Source organism: Sardina pilchardus, chromosome 4 (genome assembly GCF_963854185.1).
Source record: "Sardina pilchardus chromosome 4, fSarPil1.1, whole genome shotgun sequence".
Taxonomy (NCBI): Eukaryota; Metazoa; Chordata; class Actinopteri; order Clupeiformes; family Clupeidae; genus Sardina; species Sardina pilchardus.
Genome location: NC_084997.1, coordinates 25252239 through 25271748, shown reverse-complemented (window position 1 = coordinate 25271748; position 19510 = coordinate 25252239). Strand labels below are relative to the sequence as shown.

Genomic DNA, 19510 nt, shown 5'->3' with positions numbered 1-19510 from the left:
TTAAAAATAAAAAAACTGCCTGCCCCTATGTTAACCCTATGTGTTAAATTCCCATAGGGTTACATAGGTATTTTGGGAAGAACATTTATTTATTTATGATACATTATTCATTCACAAAGAAAATTGGTGTCCTTAAAGGTTGGATTTTTCCTAATTTTATTACTTAAGCCATTAAAATCAATTTCCAAAAGATGATTTGATATTCCTCTTTTTAGTCAACTTTAGCATGGGTGCCAACAATTTCAACCATGACTGTATATCCTTCTTGATCCTGTGAGGGAAATTCAGTCACTGCATTTATCCCAATTTGTGAATTTGTGAATAAGTGAACACACACAGCATGCAGTGAATACACAGTGAGGTTGTAAGCACACACTAACCCAGAGCAGTGAGCTGCCTGCCCAACAAAGGCAGCGGGGAGCAGCGGGGGGTTAGGTGCCTTGCTGAAGGGCACTTCAGCCGTGGACTTGGCGGGGATCGAACCAGCAACCCTCCGGTTACAAGCTCGAAGCCCTAACCAGTATAGGCCACGGCTGTCCCTGTGTTGCGATAAAAAAAAAGACATGGCCTATGGGACCAGACTACTCAATGGTAAAAGAGTCGGCAGAACTAACAGTGGAATAGTGTGAGGGGACGCGGAACTCATAGTCTTGAGCAACCGTAGACATCAAATGGAAAGGAAACTGTTGTTGATATGGCGCTGGCTGGAGTACGCTGCTTCTTCAAAAGTATCTCATTCTCTATCTCAGTGGATCTCGTCAGCAAGAGGACTCAGTGGATCAATGGCTCTTTGATCTTTACCACTAATTAGACAATTTGGTCTTTGATGGTCACCGGCAAGTAATCTTGGTTGACCATCATCAAAATGTGGTGAGCCCACCAATGTACAAGTCTCATCTAATGCATGTATTTTTTGAACACCGTGCACTCAGACACCCTTTTTACTGTCTTTGTCTGTCTGTTTCCTGTTAGAGTCAATTTAGAGGAAAAAAACCTTAGTCTCAATCGCAGCGACACACAAAGCCCTCCCCCCCCCCCCCACACACACCTTAGCTCGCCCCCTTCCTTCCATCCCACCCCCTGCAATCTTTCATCTTGAGACTCTGCAACATCGCACTGCGGTTTGCGACCACTCATAGTTTCCACAACGCAGGATGTCAGCATGCTCGTGACAATGGGGGGTATTTGTGTAGGTGAATATGTCACTGTGTGTGTGTGTGTGTGTGTGTGTGTGTGTGTGTGCTGTTGTGTAACATTGAGTCCAAAAAAATCCTGTGACCAGGGTCATAGACAGAGATGAGCAATGTAGACAGCCATCGATTTCACACTTGTGAGCCAAACACATTCTATTGTCACGGGACAGTAAACAGCTACCTACAGCCTCATAACAGTGTCTCTGGACTGGCCCAGGAAGGTTCTCAGGTGAAATCCCGTTAACAGGTCTTCTACGTAAATGGACTGTAAACAGTAGAAAACATCCACTTTCAATGTCACTTTTGTTATTTGTCATTTAACATTCCAGCAGAGAGTGTCATCCAAAATGATGTCATGAGACGCGAATAGAAGCGTATTCTGAGAATTCCTCCTCAGGCTGGAATTTCGGGACAGTTCTGGGAGCATCCCGAGGCGCCAGGTGGTCCAAAGCGGCGTACAGAACCTGGCTGGGCCTCCTGTCCCTCGGGCTGCCCTGGTGCTGTGCGAGCAGGGCCGATCTCTGATTGGACGGTGAGCTCTGGCTGGGCGGAGCTCTGGGGAGCGTGAGAAGGCCGTGCAGCGACGGCGTCTCGTTGAGGCGGTGCTGGTCGTACGTGGCGGCTTTTGAGAGAGCAGGGCTCTGAGTGGGGTGGCAGCGCAGGCTCCTGTCCCTCTTAGGCACGCTGGGGCTGGGGCTCACACGGGCAGACGATCTCCTGGTGGGACACTGAAGGGGAAAGAACACACAACCTCAGCAATTGTTGTCCTGTCACCGTATAGAATGTAATTATGTATACATACATATATACAGTATATATATATAATATATATATATATATATATATATATATATATATATATACGTATATACATGTACAGTTTTGCTTTGTTTTGTCTTGTTTTTTTTACCTGGGCTTCTGCTATTTGTTCAGTTTTCTGAGATGGTCCTGTGGGATCAGTTAGGTGAGACCGGGATGACCCTGTGGGGAACATTAAGCATTATACAGATATAGTATAGATATTTTATTTTAATTTTAATTTATAAATTGAAATAAAATATCCAAGAATTATACTATGAAAACAAAAGCCTTATTTCTGCTAATTTTACAAATTATTATTGAGTCAATTACTGTAATGGCCTTTGAATTTAGTTCGCAGGCAAAAAGGTCTGACATTGCTTCTGCTCAGACATTCCTGCCGCAAGCAGGAAACATGACATCTGTGACTTTGTGTTTTGTGATGAAACTGCAAATTTTAGAGTGGACTTTAATTGCAACAAATGTACAATACATGTGTGCAATAATAATGTATTGTATTCAATGTAAAAAAAAGTTAAAGACATTTGTGTACACATGTTAACACAAATAAGCCAGAGTTACCGGCATAGCCTATGGTGTGTTCTGAGCCTAGATTGACAAGCCGTGATTGGGCTTTGTGCGGAGTAGAAGATTAGTGAACACACGAGACAAAGAAAGAAAGAGATTATTGTGTAAACTAGGACTGAGGTGTATCTCACGTTTGCATCCATGAAGACTCAGGAAGGAGATGAGCATCACCAGCATAACAATGGTCAATATGCCACCACAGATGTACACATAGGGGAGCCAGTCTGGGTCTGCACCATCAGTACCTGGTGATGGACTGTCTGAGAGGGCAACATAGATTAGACTTTAAAGTGGACTCGCCACAGGCTCCCCAGACTGGAATTATGACCCATAATAAAATCGGAGTGATTATTTGCACCCGGGTGTAAATAGTGGAATGGAGGCATTTTCTTATTTGCACCCAAACCTGAAATGCGTGCTATCCAACATAGCGGGACCATCTTGGCAGGAGATTCTAGAACAGGGCTTGCTCAAAAATGAGAAAAAACCTGCTCTGTTCTAGAATCTTTGCCACTAAGCTTTGCACCCGGGTGTAAATAGTAATGTTGATTATTTCCACAAACAATTGACTATTCATCATTCTAACGTATATTACCAATGTCATCTATATCAATGTACATTACCAATTACCAAAAGAAAAAAAACATAACAAATATGTACTTGTGTTGTCGGTATGTGTTGTATTTTCCAACTGGTCAGCACCTGAGGGTGACAGATCACATAATTAAACTAAATTGAAAGTGATCATGTATTCACCCACCCACACACACAAAACAGAGATGCAATAGAAAGAAAAACTTCACTCACCAGTGACAGTAACACTGATTGAATGTCCAACAGAGGTGGCAGACACGGCACATTTATATAAACCACTGTATGCCTTTGTTGCCTCTTTTATTTCCATATAGGATTTAATGAGGTTGTCTTCATTGCTGACCAACTCCTGCCAAATTCTAACATAACGATTCTCAGGCAGTGGTGTGCAGGTTGTATTGTCCACCAATCTGCACCAGGTAACAGTGGGTGGCGGCTCACAGTATTTCACCGGACAGATGATTTTTAGAGTGCTCATCTCAGCTACCTTCCAAGCAGTATACCTCCTCACACGAACCTCAGGGAAGCATGTGAGGTTGTCTAAAAGGGGAATAAATGTTTCAGGTTATTATGTGGCCACAGAGGTATGAAGATAATCTTCCACATATTATTCGCTACTGAAAGGAATTTCGCTGTTTATGGCTGCAGACAAAACATAGGTGACTAAGAATGTTTCCTTCTTAACCCAAACTAGACACTGGTATTAAAAACCTGTCTGTAATCCATGATGACATCGAGACTATTCAGTCTTCAAAAGTGTTCTCTACTGATTTTGAATATTTGATCAGTTGGAATGCTTACTTGTCCCATATTGATTGCAATTACATTTTTGTGTTTTAGAATTATTAATATCAAAGTTTTATAAATGAATGTTAATAAAAATGGAGTAACTAATTAATGAAGCATACCTAAGATCCAACTGTTTTCAGGTATAAAGTAATTTGTTTTTCTATGTGTAAAATCGCCAGAATTCTCCTTTAACAACCGTGATGAAACATGCCAATTATATTGCTTGTTTTTCAGTACATTTCTCTCTTTTATCTTTTATATCAGTGTTTATTGTAAGAGTAAGGAATAATCTAACTAGTACATTGCACTTAAAGTATAACATAATATGCAGTTTATGGTAGTGTAAGTAAGTATAGCCTACTGTAAGTAGCGTATTTTTGAAGCGTATTTGATCACAGCTTACATTGACCCAAGTGCTGTAGAGCTCTTATAACAGATTGTAAGTGTATATTCATTCAAATATCACTAGCACGCACACACAAACCAATAACAATAAGCAGAAAACAGCAGGGGTACAAGCACAGAGTTATCAACATAACAAGTCAGAGGCATTATATAGGGCTCAGAAGGTCTGACCATAGCCTACTGGTGTGTTTTGAGTCTAGATTAAAAAGCTGTGATTGGGCTTTGTGTGGAGCGGTGTGGAGCAGTGACTATTATGCCTTGCTTCATGAGGGTGGGTTGTTTAAAAAACCTCTGTTCCTGGATCTAACAGAGGACTAAGGTCAGACTGGGGGCCTGTCCATTAAGGGCTGGATTTTAGGCTGTTCTAAAATGGACAGAGAGCGAGTGAAGAGAGGCCTGTAGTCCTGCCGTTGCATTCGGGACCATATACAGGCATGTTAGTAGAGACTGGTGAAGGCCTAGGTGGAGGGCGCTGTTATGAAGGCATAGATGGCTTTTTCCACATCATTGTATAAAGGAAAGTATTTAAGTTTAGTAATACTAAAAGTAGAAGCTCTTTCTTACAACAGAATCTTTTTGTCAAGGCATAGTTCATAACCAATACAGCAACACCTGTTTTTTTCATGTGGTTTAACATATGGTGTGTGAGGTGACCTATGTTGCTACCAAGAGAATGTACTGTATGTATATGAAGGCCCGCCTATCATGCATATCTCTTATCTGCAATCTACAATATTTCCTACATTATTCATTATTGTCAAATAAGTGACAAGTGATTCCGTTTCCAACTTTTAACATTCAAAAACCACACAGTATTATGCACATTCACAATATGTGTAACTCATCAACACTCTAGGAACCGTTTAATCCACTGGTATTGTTATAGACATTGGACAATAACATCCACCATCATCAAGCATGATCTGAATGACTTTTTAAAAGAATCTGATGGTGGAGTCCACCTTACTGTGATCACATGACCCACCTCTTACTTTACCACTACACCTTTGTGTGTGTGTGTGTGTGTGTGTGTGTGAGTGTGTGTGTGTGTGTGTGTGTGTGTGTGTGTGTGCACATATGTATGTCTTCTTCCATTTCAGTAAATGTCTACATATCAACAACAAATTGTGTATCAACTTCCCTACTACATCCACCATTACTTAGCCATAGCCATAACAAGATGCATACCAACAGACAGAGCAACAGCTACAGTTCAGGGATAGAAGAGGGGAGTAATCACCTCAACACATAGTGTAACACAGTACATCATTTGACAGTAACAGATACAAATTTCCTTGTGTACAAGCCTGTTGAGGCATACTGTAGAGTCTTAGGTTAGTGTGTTCAACTCACCTACAGGATGGCTACCAAGGCAGTGGACATATGAGAAGAAGAAGGTCACCAGCACGTTTACCGGAGTCAGTCTCTTCATCCTGAAGAGTTAGGCATCGACTGAGTGCTGTACTTCATGTATCAAGGCTCTGCATCAAGTCTAGACCGAGCCCCTACACCTTTCTTGCTCTCTCTTTCTCTTTCTCTCCCTTTTTTCTGTCTTTCACACTTGGTCAAAGTGGCATCGTGAACATGCCCATAAACAAAGCCCACCTGACTGTTTTTTCCTCTCTCTCGCTTTCTCTCCCCCCCTCTATCTCTCGTTCACTCTTTCTCTTCTGCCTCTCACACTCTGACACACACACACACACCTTAGATGAGATGTAGGACCTGGGTGCACTGCAAGGCCTGTGGTTTCCACTTCCTCCCCATCGCCTTCCACTCTCCGTCACTCACGCAAAGCACCATGCTCTCTCTTTCTCTCTCTCTCTCTCTCTCTCTCTCTCCTCTCTCTATCTCCCCTCCTCTCTTCCTCTCGTCAACAAATCTATCTCTCCTTCCCCCCAGTCTTAGCATGTATTCTTATCTCCTCATCCTCTCGTCTCCCCTCCTCTCTCTTTTCTGTGTATTGCAGTTGCTCAGGCACTTCCTTACTTCCCCAGAAGCACAAACACAAGTGTCTGGAGAGATGCTGCATGGCAGATTCAAGGGAACAAAACTCCCACCTCTGTCTTGTGTTATTGTGTCTGTGTGTTCAATGGCACTGCAGACAGGCAGAGGGTGTGATGAGGCATCTTAGACTGAAATGAACAACACTTGAACAATGCCCTGATCACTATTACAGACACACAATATGTGTTTTGTGTTGATTATGCAATGCTTCATTCATTTATTCACAGGAGTGAAAAGGAAATAGTAGTTTCTAAGCTGAGAGTTTGCATATGTTGATTGCTGAAGGAGCGTGTGCAGTTTGGTTGTCAAGGTGGTGAGAGGTGTGAAGTCTACAGTCTATTCTTAAGCCCTCGGGGGCAGAGATGGGCCCAGCAACACGACGCCACACGCACACACACAATGCTAAAGCAACAAGGCACGAGAGAATGTGGCACTGGTAACCGATATCACCACAGCCGTGTTTTGGACGTACAGTACGTACGTGCGTTCGCGTTGCGTTGCGTTGCGTTGCGTTGCGTTGCGTTGCGTTGCGTTGCGTTGCGTTGCTTTACTTTGCGTTGTTGTTGAGATTCTATCAAGTTATCTGTTTTTCTCCTTGATAGTTTTTGTATGCAAAGATTTTTTCTTTTTTTTTAACGTATTACTTGCTATTATTTTTGCTCATATTACTTGCTATTAGTGGGGAACATGTCAACCACAGCCCATGCACATGTGTGATGTATGTGTAATGGTGAGAAAGGCTGGTGTGTACCAGTATGTGTGTGAGGGTGAGAAAGGCTGGAGAGAGAGAGAGAGAGAGAGAGAGAGAGAGAGAGAGAGAGAGAGAGAGAGAGAGAGAGAGAGAGAGAGAGTGTGTGTGTGTGTGTGTGTGTGTGTGTGTGTGTGTGTGTGTGTGTGTGTGTGTGTGTGACCATCTAGCGAAGGATATCAACTTATGATATGTATGTTGCGTCATCTTGTGAGATGTATTCTCATAAAAGTCGCAAGGCTGTTGACGCTCTCATACAAATACTCCACCATTGCACTATGGAAGACAATTTGTGACTCACAGATGCCATCTTGTGGTGATGTTGTTATAAAGCATGTCAGTACAGTATTTTGCCAAAAGTATTGGGTCAAATTGCCTTGACTCGCAATTTAAGTGTCATTCTTAATCCACAGGGTTTAATATGACATTGGTCCACCCTTTGCAGCTATAACAGCTTCATCTCTTCTGGGAAGGCTTTCCACAAAGTTTAGGAGTGTGTATGGGATTTTTTGACCATTCTTCTAGAAGCATATTGATCAGGTCACACGTTGTTGTTGGACGAATAGACTGGCTCTCAGTCATCCCAAAGGTGTTCTATTTGGTTGAGGTCAGGACTCTGTGTAGGCCAGTCAAATTCATCCACACCAAACTCTGTCATCCATGTCTTTGTGGACTTTGCTTTGTGCAATGGTGCACAGTCATGTTGAACAGGAAGTGGCCATTATAGCTGCAAAGAGTGGACCGACATCATATTAAACCCTATAGATTAATAATGGGAGGTCGCTTAAGTTCATATGCGAGTCAAGGCAGGTGACCCAATACTTTTGACAATATAGTGTATGTACTTTTATTATATACAGTATGTATAATAGTATATAGGATATTTATTTGATACACTTATTTTGCATGGTTCTGAGTAAAATACTGTATGCTTTGCCTATAACAGTTATATTTAGTCAATGATGTCCTTGGTCCTGTGTGTGTTGATGGGTGTTAATGATCAACCCACCCAGATATATAATATGTAAGAGCAAGAGGGTGGTCCGTCTATCCATCACCCCCCCCCCCCCCCCTCCCACCACACACACACACACACACACACACACACACACACACACACTCTCTCTCTCTCTCTCTCTCTCTCTCTCTCTCTCTCGCTCTAACCTCTCTGCACATCTTAGACGTACAGCCTGCATGACACATCACACATGTGCTTGGGTTGTGGTTGACATGTTTCCATTTCCCTCAACACTCCCCTTCACTCGCAGGGCACCATGTACAAGATGTGTGCTATATGTGCACAGGATTGACCACTGCACAGGCAGTGCACACACACACACAGATCAGCCAGTCTGAACATGAGGCAGAATTAGTCCGGATGGGTGGACTATGTCAGGCAGAGAAACACTGGTTATCAACAGTGGTACATCTAATAGATGGAGGTTGTAAGTGAAATGTAAAAGAACAGCTGTTTGTAAATACAAGTAAGAGTTCTTCCAGCTGAGTGCCAACATGAAAACCAGACTGAAATATATATAAAAATTATACCATTGTTGTCTTGTGAATGAGATTTTATGATTACTGTAATAAAATGCTATAATATATGTGTTTAATTTAACATGTATGTTCTTACCCTGTACCAATCTAATCTATTTTTTTCAGGCAGAATTGTGTTGGCTTGTGTTTATTGACATTTTGTTTATACTGGTCGACCAAACTAAACGACCATAGAGAGGACACAGGTCTGGCTTTGCAGCTGATGTAGAGGATGATACAGTAAGAAATACCATGTGAAGAAATGAGGCTACACAAAACCTCATCGACATCATTAACATAGATCAAATCACGCAGACGTGCTCGCTCTCTCTCAGTCCCTCCACCACCTCGGTCACGGTCGCGTGACCATGTTCTCATTCTCTCAGACACACACATGTTGAAAAAAGTTTGCTGTGTGTGTGTGTGTGTGTGTGTGTGTGTGTGTGTGTGTGTGTGCCTGACAGGCAGGCCACAATAGGCACATACCTGAAGTGTTCCTTCCATTCACAGATCGTATGCTGCAACAACTAGCTTCCGCTATAATTGGTAGAACAGGCTACACCAGACGTTATAACAACAGCACATACATTCAGAAAAACATTAGACCAGTCTTCTAAAAGTATATTTATGCTCGACAAATGGTGTAAGAACCTCAACAGTCAAAAGAACAACTTATTTGCGAGGATTTTTTTTTATGATATACCATTCCTTCTGCCATTCACAATATAAACACATTAAACTTCCCAATCAGACCCAACAATAGTCAAAACTTACCAATCATGCTTCGACTAAATTAACCAGTGAGAGAATCCTGATGGCATAAATGAACCTAAGTAAAGAAAAAATGGGACAATTTATATATAAACCATTTATATACAGTTTTTTACAATCACTTTGCTACTATTTTCAGAACCTTGATGTCATTTTTCAAAACTCTAGACACAAAACTCAAAACGGTTATCACTTGTAACACAGGCCCTCTAATGTTCAAAACATTGGATTGTACATTCACATCTTCAAAGAAATCTTGCAATTGCACAATCATTGGTTCAAAAAACAAATTTACTGTGAAATACCACTGAAACATAACTATAGATCACCCGCACACAAGCAACCGATAGTTTCATTGTGTCATTGTTCGTACAATCATTAGATATTGTAGAACAAAATAGGTAATACAGGTTTCATTATGGTACTACAGGAACAGTACAGTAAACACATCTCTGTAAAAGTACTGCAGTAGTAGAGAGACTACTACAGACACAGTGGAATCATTGATCAAAGTTTGTAATACATTGATGCAAAACACTACAGTACAATCACAACATATAGGTTTATTTGAATTAAAGTAAAAATAATTAGCTATGAAATAGAAAAGAAAAGACAGCCTGATGAAAATATAAAATATAAAAAATATATATATTTTTATATAAAGATATAACATATTAGCAGTGGTGGACGAAGTACATTGATTATGTACTTAAGTGAAAGTATAGATACCTTGTGTCAAATATTACTTGAGTAAAAGTGAAAGTACCCACTTTGAATTTTCACTTAAGTAGAAGTATAAAAGTATTTGCCTTCACATATACTTAAGTATTAAAAGTAAAAGTACTTCAATTAATTATGGTTCTAATGGCTTAATTATAATTATAATTTATCATTTTCACATCAAAGCTCCTGCTAAATCAGCTTAAGGTGAAATACTAATGCCACTCTTCAAATAGTTTCTCTATTTGCTCAGAAGCTATCTACAGTGGGGAGAACATGTATTTGATACCATGCTAAAGTTGCCTAAAAAGAGAAATATAAAATCATCATTTGACATCAATTGTCAAATGATGATTTTATATTTCTCTTTGCCTTAATTCAAAAAATGAGTAAAAATCAAACTGCAAACAAACAGATTGCCATGGTGCTTTTTCCAGTAGGCCTACTGTATTAGCCTGTTTGATGCTCATTGAGCTCAATGCAAATCAAACAGGCTAATACTGTAGGCCTATACTGGAAAAAGCACCATGCCAATCTCTAGCTGTGGTGAAGGGTATGATGATGTGGGGCTATTTTAATTCCAACGGCCAAGGGAACTTTATCAGGATGCATATATCCTGGATCCATGAAATAGCTGTCCTTTAAAAATAAAAATCGCCCCAGCCGTGGCGCAACTGGCTGGGGCACCTGCACCGCACGCCGGCGACCCGGGTTCGATTCCCGCCCCGTGGTCCTTTCCGGATCCCACCCCGACTCTCTCACCCATTCGCTTCCTGTCTCTCTCTACTGTCCTGTCAAAATTAAAGGCACAAAAGCCCAAAAAATATACTTAAAAAAAATAAATAAATAAAAATCTACCTGCCCCTGTCTTAAATTCCCACAGGGTTACATAGGGGGTCAAATACTTCCTTCCCCCTAGCATTTAGGAAGAACATTTATTTATTTACGATACATTCTTCAATCACAAAGAGAATTTGTGATTGAAGAATCACAAATCAATGCCATTATGATAATAATGACAGCGTAATTTTGTTGTAGAAAATACATTTGTTAAGAACTATGATGCTGTTTGATTCATTTATAAATGGTACACTGTCACTTTAAGACTCTTGCCGGCTCCACTCAGTGGCTGCCCTTTATAAAGCGGAGATATCAGTTATCAATGCACTCTCTCCCTTTAATGCACGCTCACACGTTCCCAATTACTTTATGAGCAAAGATCATAGAGCGCTACGTGATTCACTTTGCCAAAATGGAACGAGAGGGTTTTCATAAACGTAACGGAGTAAAAGTACGAATTTTCCCTTAAAAATGTAGTGAAGTCAAAGTACAAAGTCTCACCAAATATAAATACTTAAGTAAAGTACAGATACATCAATATGCTACTTAAGTACTGTAACGAATTACATGTACTTCGTTACTGTCCACCACTGCATATTAGGCTACATCCATGGATATTGTAGTCTAATTGGTTCATGCTCCACGCTAATTGGTGACAGTGAATCTCGTTACAGTATCTTGAAACTTTCATGATTTGCAGTAAACATGGAAGATTGTGTGTCTGTTTCGTGTTTCCATACAACTGCATAAGAGTAATGCAACAGTTACTTATCATTTTGAGCAGTTGTATCAATTGATAGTTAGATCATTGTAAGTGTAGTATAGTTTATGACTAATAAACATACTATTTAGGTTGATTAAAGAAGAACACGGAGACCGTTGTAACACAGGCGTCACTGTATTGTCGAACCAGGAATCAGCATTGTACACAAGCATGAATTACCACAGGGGGGCGTGACGGTAACACCAGAGGGTCAAACTTAAGAAAGCCAATATACCACAATTCCCTCCCCCTTTACATTAATAGTACTTATAAAGAAATCAAATACAAATCAGTTCCTTATTAAAGTACAGTTCACTGTTTCAATTAAGAAATGCTATTAACTTTTGTCACATAAACAATTTGGGGGACATACAGAACCTTTTTCCTGAACTAGGGAAAGAGGGTAGACTGCCTCATTTCCCAGACTACACCCTGGGGATTATTTTGCCCCAACGTAGTGGGTTAGTCTCTAGACTACAAGGAGAGTCTATCTGGAGGGCGTCTAACTCTCTTGGGATAAGTGCGCTCAGGGGGTACATCACTCATGGTGTCACCGGAGAAGGCTGGTATGGGACACGACGGATGTAACGTGATGCCTTGAGTAGACACCTGGACTGATGGAGGTGTACCTGGAACAGCATCTCCCTCTGCAATCAGAGCAGAAGGTTCGTCTGCTTGGGAAAGAGGTTCCACGTGATCATCCAGCTCTGGAACACGGGAGGTGGGCTGAAGTTGGCCATCACTGGAACCTGACGTGGAGAGCAGTTGATCTATGTGCCTCTTCCAGATGCGATGATCGCTGGTTTCAACAGTGTAGGACACAGCACCACTTTTCGCCACCACAGTTGCCCGTCTCCATTTCTCTTTGGTGGTATAGTTCCGGGCCAGAACCTGATCTCCAACGCTGAAACTCCGCAGTCTCGCTTTAGACCTGCTCTTTGCCTGAACACTTTGTTTATGGTGTACAATTTCATTTGCCTGTTTAGGCCTCAGGAGATCCAGGCGGGTGCGGAGCTGCCTATTCAAAAGAGCTGAGGCAGGAGATACCTTGGTGGTGGCATGAGGGGTATTTCGGTATGACAATAGGAAAGCACTAAGGCGCCGGTTAAGAGATTGCGTATTCGGGGATGATTTGAGAGCTTGCTTCAGGGTCTGTACGAATCTTTCCGCAAGCCCATTTGTAGCTGGGTGATACGGGGCCGTTCTAATGTGCTGAATGCCATTCTCTTCCATGAATGTCTTGAACTCTTCAGATATTAGCTGTGGGCCGTTATCGCTAACAAGCTGCTGAGGTAATCCGAAACGGCTGAAAATAGACCGAAGTTCTTCAATGGTTCTTTCTGCCGAGGTATTCTTCATCACTACCACTTCTGGCCATTTACTGTGTGCATCAACTACCACTAAAAACATGTGGTTCTCCACAGGCCCGGCAAAGTCAATATGAAGTCTGTGCCATGGGTCTCCTGGCCAGTCCCAAGGATGCACAGGGGCTAGCTGGGGAAGATTTCTCCATTTCTGACAGTCAGCACATGACCTTGCCTTCTCCTCTATGGCAGCATCCAGGCCTGGCCACCAGAAATAGCTGCGCGCAATTTCTTTCATTCTCACCACACCACAGTGTCCTGAGTGGAGTTCGTCCAGCACTTTCGGTCTTAATGGTGGTGGAATAATGACACGATAGCCCCACAATAGGCATCCAGATTGGACTGAGAGCTCGTTCCTCCGTGCCAGATATGGCTGCAAAGTTGGTGTCAACACTCCCTTCTTCCCCATAGTGACTATGTCCACAACCTGTGAGAGGACTGGGTCGGTCCGAGTGTGCGTTTTCACATGACCAGAAGTCACAGGGGCAGCCATCACTTCTCTGAAGTAAAAAATGTCAGTTGGAGTTGACTCAACGTGGGCAACGGGCAAAGGCGCGGCTGGCTGCTAATGATGGAATGCCAGTCTGGGGGCCAAAGATAGAGGTAAGTGGTCGATGGTCTGTCAATAACGTAAATTTTCGGCCAAAAAGGTATTGATGGAATTTCTTGACGCCGAAGATTAGAGAGAGAGCTTCTCGCTCAATTTGTGCATACCGGCTTTCCGCCTGGCTTAAAGTCCGCGAAGCAAAAGCTATAGGTCTCTCTTCCCCGGATGGAAGAATGTGCGACACAACTGCGCCCACCCCGTATGGAGAGGCATCACAAGCCAACTGAATTGGTAATTTAGGGTCAAAATGAGTGAGGGCGCTGGATGTAGACAGAGCCCACTTCACGTCTTTGAAAGCCTTCTCGCATTTGTCTGTCCACTCCCAAGTCTTTGTTTTGTGTAACAGCTCGTGCAGCGGATTCAGTTTTGTGGCGAGGTTGGGGACAAATTTTGCATAGTAAGTCAGCAGGCCAAGGAAAGATCTCAGCTGGCTCACGTTTTGCGGTGATGGCGCCTCCACAATGGCCTTTACTTTTGACGGTGCCTTATGCAGTCCCTTACTGTCAATAACATGGCCTAAATACTCGACAGAGGATCTGAAGAATTCACACTTTTCTTTTTTTACTCTAAGACCATAGTCTTCCAGTCTTTGCAGTGTTGCGTCCAGGTTTCTCAAGTGTGACTGCTCATCAGGTCCAGTGATCAACAAATCATCCAAATAGCACTGAACCCCAGGTAACCCACTCAAGATTTGGTCCATTGCTCTTTGGAACAATGCAGGGGAAGATGTGATTCCGAACGGAAGTCTCTGGTACCTGTACAGACCTTTATGTGTTACAATGGTCAGTAGTCCTTGGGATTCTTGATCCACATGCATCTGTAAATAAGCGTGACATAAGTCCACCTTACTGAATTTTTGTCCCCCAGCCAGACCAGCAAAAATATCATCAATGAGGGGTAATGGGTACTGTTCGGCAGCCAGCACTGGGTTCACTGTGACTTTAAAATCACCGCAGATTCTTAGAGATCCATCTTTTTTAAGGACTGGTACGATTGGTGTGGCCCATTCACATGTTCTCACTGACTCTAACACTCCACTCTTCACTAATCTATCTAATTCAGCTTCAACTTTGGGTTTGATAGCATAGGGAACAGGTCTCGCTTTCAAGCACTTTGGAGTACTTCCTGATTTAATTGCAAGCTTAACTGTTATGTCCTTCATGCTACCTAATTCTTCCTCAAACACTTTGGAGTGTTTCTCTAATATCTCCTGTAGAGGACCAGTGCCACCATCATTCACCAGGAACACTTCCTGCCAATTCAATCTAAGCTTTTCCAGCCAGCTTCGGCCCAGCAGGGCTGGACGATCTCCTTTGATGATGTACAAGGGTAGAGTCACTTTTTGGCTATTATACTCCACTGTCACATTGACAACCCCTAAAACTGGCACTGCCTCACCTGTATAGGTCTTTAGCCTTAATTTGGTCAGTTGAAGAGAGTGGTGCTGTAACTTCTCTTTGTAAACTGTCTCCGATACCATTGAGACCCGTGAACCGGTATCAATCTGCATCCGCACAGGTTGTTTCCCTAGTAGCGGTGTGACCCAGTAGCCGTCATCGTTGTCCTTGATTGATAGAACACAGACAGTATCATTATCCGACTCCTTACCGCTTTCTTCATCCAGGACATGCTCCACCTGATGCACATGTTTCTTTTTTTCCTTGCGAAAATTATTCGTCTTTGTCTCTGTGTCCTGTCTATTTGTTTGAGTCTTTCTACCCTTACAGGCACGCTCAATGTGACCTTTCTTGCCACAGTTTCTGCAATCAAGTTCTTTGCACCAGCATTCTGACGCTTGGTGTCCTGTTTTGGCGCAGCGGTAGCATGGCTTACTCGCATTAGACTTGCTCTTGGATTCCAAAGACAGCCTATGCACTTGCGTCGAGGTACTTAATTGCTGTGCTTCGCGCGCTGCCATCTCCATTGAAGTGCTAACCTCTATGGCCTTCTGTAACGTCAAATTAGCTTCAGAAAGTAGCCGTTTTTGAATGGACTCACTAGACAAGCCACACACCAATCGGTCACGTAAAGTATCATTTAGTGCAGCACCAAATTCACAATGTTCTGATAACCGTTTCAATGCGGCTACAAATTGCGATACAGATTCACCCTCTTCTTGGTTCCTTTTGTGAAATCTGAACCGTTCAGCAATAATTAGCGGCTTTGGTGAAAAGTGGTCACCTAATGTTTTCACTATGTCCTCATATGACTTTGCTCCCGGTCTGGTCGGATGAGTTAAGCTACGCAGCAAATTGAAAGTTTTACCTCCCATCACGCTCAAAAATGTTGGCACCTTAACATCATCTCCAATTTTATTTGCCTGTGCAAAATACTCAAATCTTTCCGTATACGCACTCCACTGTTCAGTGGCATCATCAAAAGGTCCAATGTGTCCATAAAGTGCTGCCATTTTCAAACAATAGCTCTATTTTCCTCCAAGTTACAGATTAGCGGTAAAGTTCTTACTTTCACTTTCGTACCGTTGTTCTCCGAATGTCCCTCGCTATTTCTGTTCCTTTTCTTTCCTCTTCATGAAATGGCACGTCCCTCCGCAGTACGGGTCAGCAACAGGAGAGTCTTTTCGTTCGTTCGGTTGTTCTGGCCTCCTCAGTAGCCAGTTAGCCGTAATGCATCCGTAATGTGAAAAACAGGCTAATCCAATCATAAAAAAAAAAACCCTCCACTGTTTCCCAAACTTCCTACCACTGCACTATCCACACGCAGGAACGACGCACCTCGTCGCCAGTTTGTAGTATAGTTTATGACTAATAAACATACTATTTAGGTTGATTAAAGAAGAACACGGAGACCGTTGTAACACAGGCGTCACTGTATTGTCGAACCAGGAATCAGCATTGTACACAAGCATGAATTACCACAGGGGGGCGTGACGGTAACACCAGAGGGTCAAACTTAAGAAAGCCAATATACCACAGTAAGGAAATGAATAGACGCTCATTTGAAATGTAATGTGTGAATTGCCTTTTGAAATAGTAGTATTTTGATGTTAAGTTGTATCATATTGAACAGGTGAGTTTTGTTGAATGAATAAATGATCTAAGTTGTATGTGTATTGTATCCAAGCAATTGAGAAAAGGGTTAGAGTTTTGAAAAATGTGCATTTTGATCATTGGTTGTGAGTTTTGTGTCTAGAGTTGTGAAAAATGACATCAAGGTTCTGAAAATAGTAGCAAAGTGATTGTGAAAAACTGTAATATAACCATTTTAGTAAAGATTAATGTGCAGGTGTCCAGCTTGAGCTGTGTGTGTGTGTGTGTGTGTGTGTGTGTGTGTGTTCGTGTGTGTGTGTGCGTGCGTGTGTGCACGCCTACTGTATGTCTGTGTGTTTGTCATCATCTGGTGGAGCATATCACCTTGCATAATAGTGTCACCTTTTACTGTGCATAACCATTTTACCATCATACCAGATTGAATACCACTTTGAATATTAAAACAAATAGTTGTAAGCCTTTCTGTAAGACATTTCCCAGAGTCAGATCTCTTGCAAATACTCCTCTTGTGCCCACCGTGAGACCATGACAGGTATTTTGTGACTCACAGACTCCATCTTGTGGTGAGGATGTTGTAAGGCATGACTGTGGTCCTATTAGAAGAGTGGGCACTGTGAAATGCTGTAATCAAAGCCATCGATATCTCAAAGTTGCGACAGCCGTTGACTTCCATGTTAAAGCCAGATTAGAGCGGTCACGTGGTATAGTGGGTAGACTCAGTAGTTCCCTCGGTCCCTGGTTTACTACGGGATTGACAGCAGCGATCGCATTAATATTTACGGTAAATACTCGATGAAAATTACTATAAACTGCATTTCCACATACTGTACATATCACTCAATGAAAATGCATTATTATGCACACGACTATATAAGTAATGTAGAAAAGTCTGAGATATTCATTCATTCTCAATGGAATAGTTCCCGGATGTGCCGCCATTGTTTGTACACGGGAGTCAATGGTAGTGTCACAACTTTGAGATATCGATGGCTTTGGCTGTAATGTAAAAAAAAAAAAAAAAAGAATCCGGGGGAAAAAGTCATCATTTAAGATCTGGCCAATTAGATTAGATCTCAGCCAATGACCTGACTAGGATCTAATGGAGATTTGGTATGGTTATATGATTTAGCAGAAACTTTTTTCCAAAGCGACATACAAATAGAATCAATACAACAGTGAACAGTTTTAAAAAGTTGATAAGAGACTACATTCAGGAAATTGTGCATCACTCCACTATAATGTCACACACACACGCACGCACGCACGCACGCACGCACGCACGCACGCACGCACGCACGCACGCACGCACGCACGCACGCACGCACACACACACACACACACACACACACACACACACACACACACACACAAACACACACACAATTAAATCAAAGGTCTTTTAGGGTCCTATCGTTCACAGCATACACGGATGAGAGGAAGAGATTGAATTCAGGTGAGGTTGTGCAGAGGTAAAGCGAGATTTCCTGTGTGATCTGATCTACCTTAGTGACGTCCATGAGGTTTTGTGTTTGGTTGGTTCTCACAGCCAGGCTACACTGGGTGCGAAATTGAAGTGTTTCGTTTGCGCATCTCTATAATGTCTGGTGTAGCCAGTTCCATTGCTTATGTTGCCATTTGCTCAGCCAGAACTTTTCCTTTGCATTCATGAACAGGTTCTTGCTTCCTTTTCATGTCATTATTTCTAACCTCTATCTATCGCACATGCTCTTGATCATCAGTGTTTGTCTGCCTGACAAAGAGTCCACCCATCAGGATTAATGCTGCGTCAGAATCAGACTGCTTGATCTACAGCATGTGTGTCTGCACTGCCTGTGCAGTGGTCATTCTCATCGTCATCATCATCTGTCTCTGCACACTCAAAGGTCAGAGGTCAGACTAACAGCATTCATGATACTGCATCAGACTCAACTTAGAATACATGCAGTATTTCAGATTCCTACATGCTATCCCAGCTCCTTAACCACTACACTACTTCTGCTCAGGGAACATCACCTAAAAAGTGTCTTTATTCTTCTACTACACACTATTAAACATCTATTAAGCATTTGTAAAATGCCTTATTTGTAAAGCATTTTGTAACGCAAAGTTTAACAAATAATAGATGAGTGCACAATATGCGTACAGTACAATATGCTCCGCTAGGTTTTTATAAAGCATCGTTTAGTGGAATACCTGTTCCATACAGTCCTTCAAATGCGCTGCTGACTATGAAAATACCAATGCGGGCCCCAGCCGTGGCGCAACTGGCTGGGGCACCTGCACCGCACGCCGGCGACCCGGGTTCGATTCCCGCCCCGTGGTCCTTTCCGGATCCCACCCCCGCTCTCTCTCCCATTCACTTCCTGTCTTTCTCCACTGTCACTGTCAATAAAGGCATAAAATGGCCAAAAAAATATATTAAAAAAAAAAAAAAAAAAGAAAATACCAATGCTGTTGGAAGGTTTGCTGCTTGCTGTCAAGGGAATGTCTGATGTCATTCTCATTGGTTTAAATTATGTTACAACCAAAACACACCCTTGACTGACAGCCCACTAAAGTTACAGTAATTAAGCTATTCAGTAGTGATATGCATTTTAGATTTAGATTTTAGGCTCATATAGGCATTTTCCTGAACAGTTGCAAGTGACTTTTTTTGTCAGTCATTTATGAGTGTTCACCTTGTATTATAAGGCTTGTCAGTGGTCCTATCAGAATGTTACTGCAAGAGGCAGGTATTGTTTTGTTTTTTAACAATTTGTTTATAAAAACACCTACATTA

General features: G+C 42.1%; 2 protein-coding genes across 2 annotated transcripts; both read right to left on the bottom strand.

Moving 5' to 3' along the window:
• Nucleotides 1–1085: 1085 nt before the first annotated feature.
• Nucleotides 1086–6337, bottom strand: LOC134077849 (B- and T-lymphocyte attenuator-like). Its single transcript, XM_062533484.1, has 6 exons — nt 5721–6337; nt 3387–3713; nt 3240–3281; nt 2711–2839; nt 2104–2174; nt 1086–1921 (listed from the first exon to the last, which is right to left on the bottom strand). The coding sequence occupies exons 1-6, from the start codon at nt 5797–5799 to the stop codon at nt 1547–1549; spliced, it is 1023 nt and encodes a 340-aa protein (XP_062389468.1). The 5' UTR covers nt 5800–6337; the 3' UTR covers nt 1086–1546.
• Nucleotides 6338–11875: 5538 nt separating this feature from the next.
• LOC134077848 (uncharacterized protein K02A2.6) lies at nt 11876–13643 on the bottom strand. The gene has a single exon (XM_062533483.1). It carries the CDS (start codon nt 13604–13606, stop codon nt 12224–12226), a length of 1383 nt encoding a protein of 460 aa, XP_062389467.1. The 5' UTR covers nt 13607–13643; the 3' UTR covers nt 11876–12223.
• Between the last annotated feature and the right edge of the window lie 5867 nt (nt 13644–19510).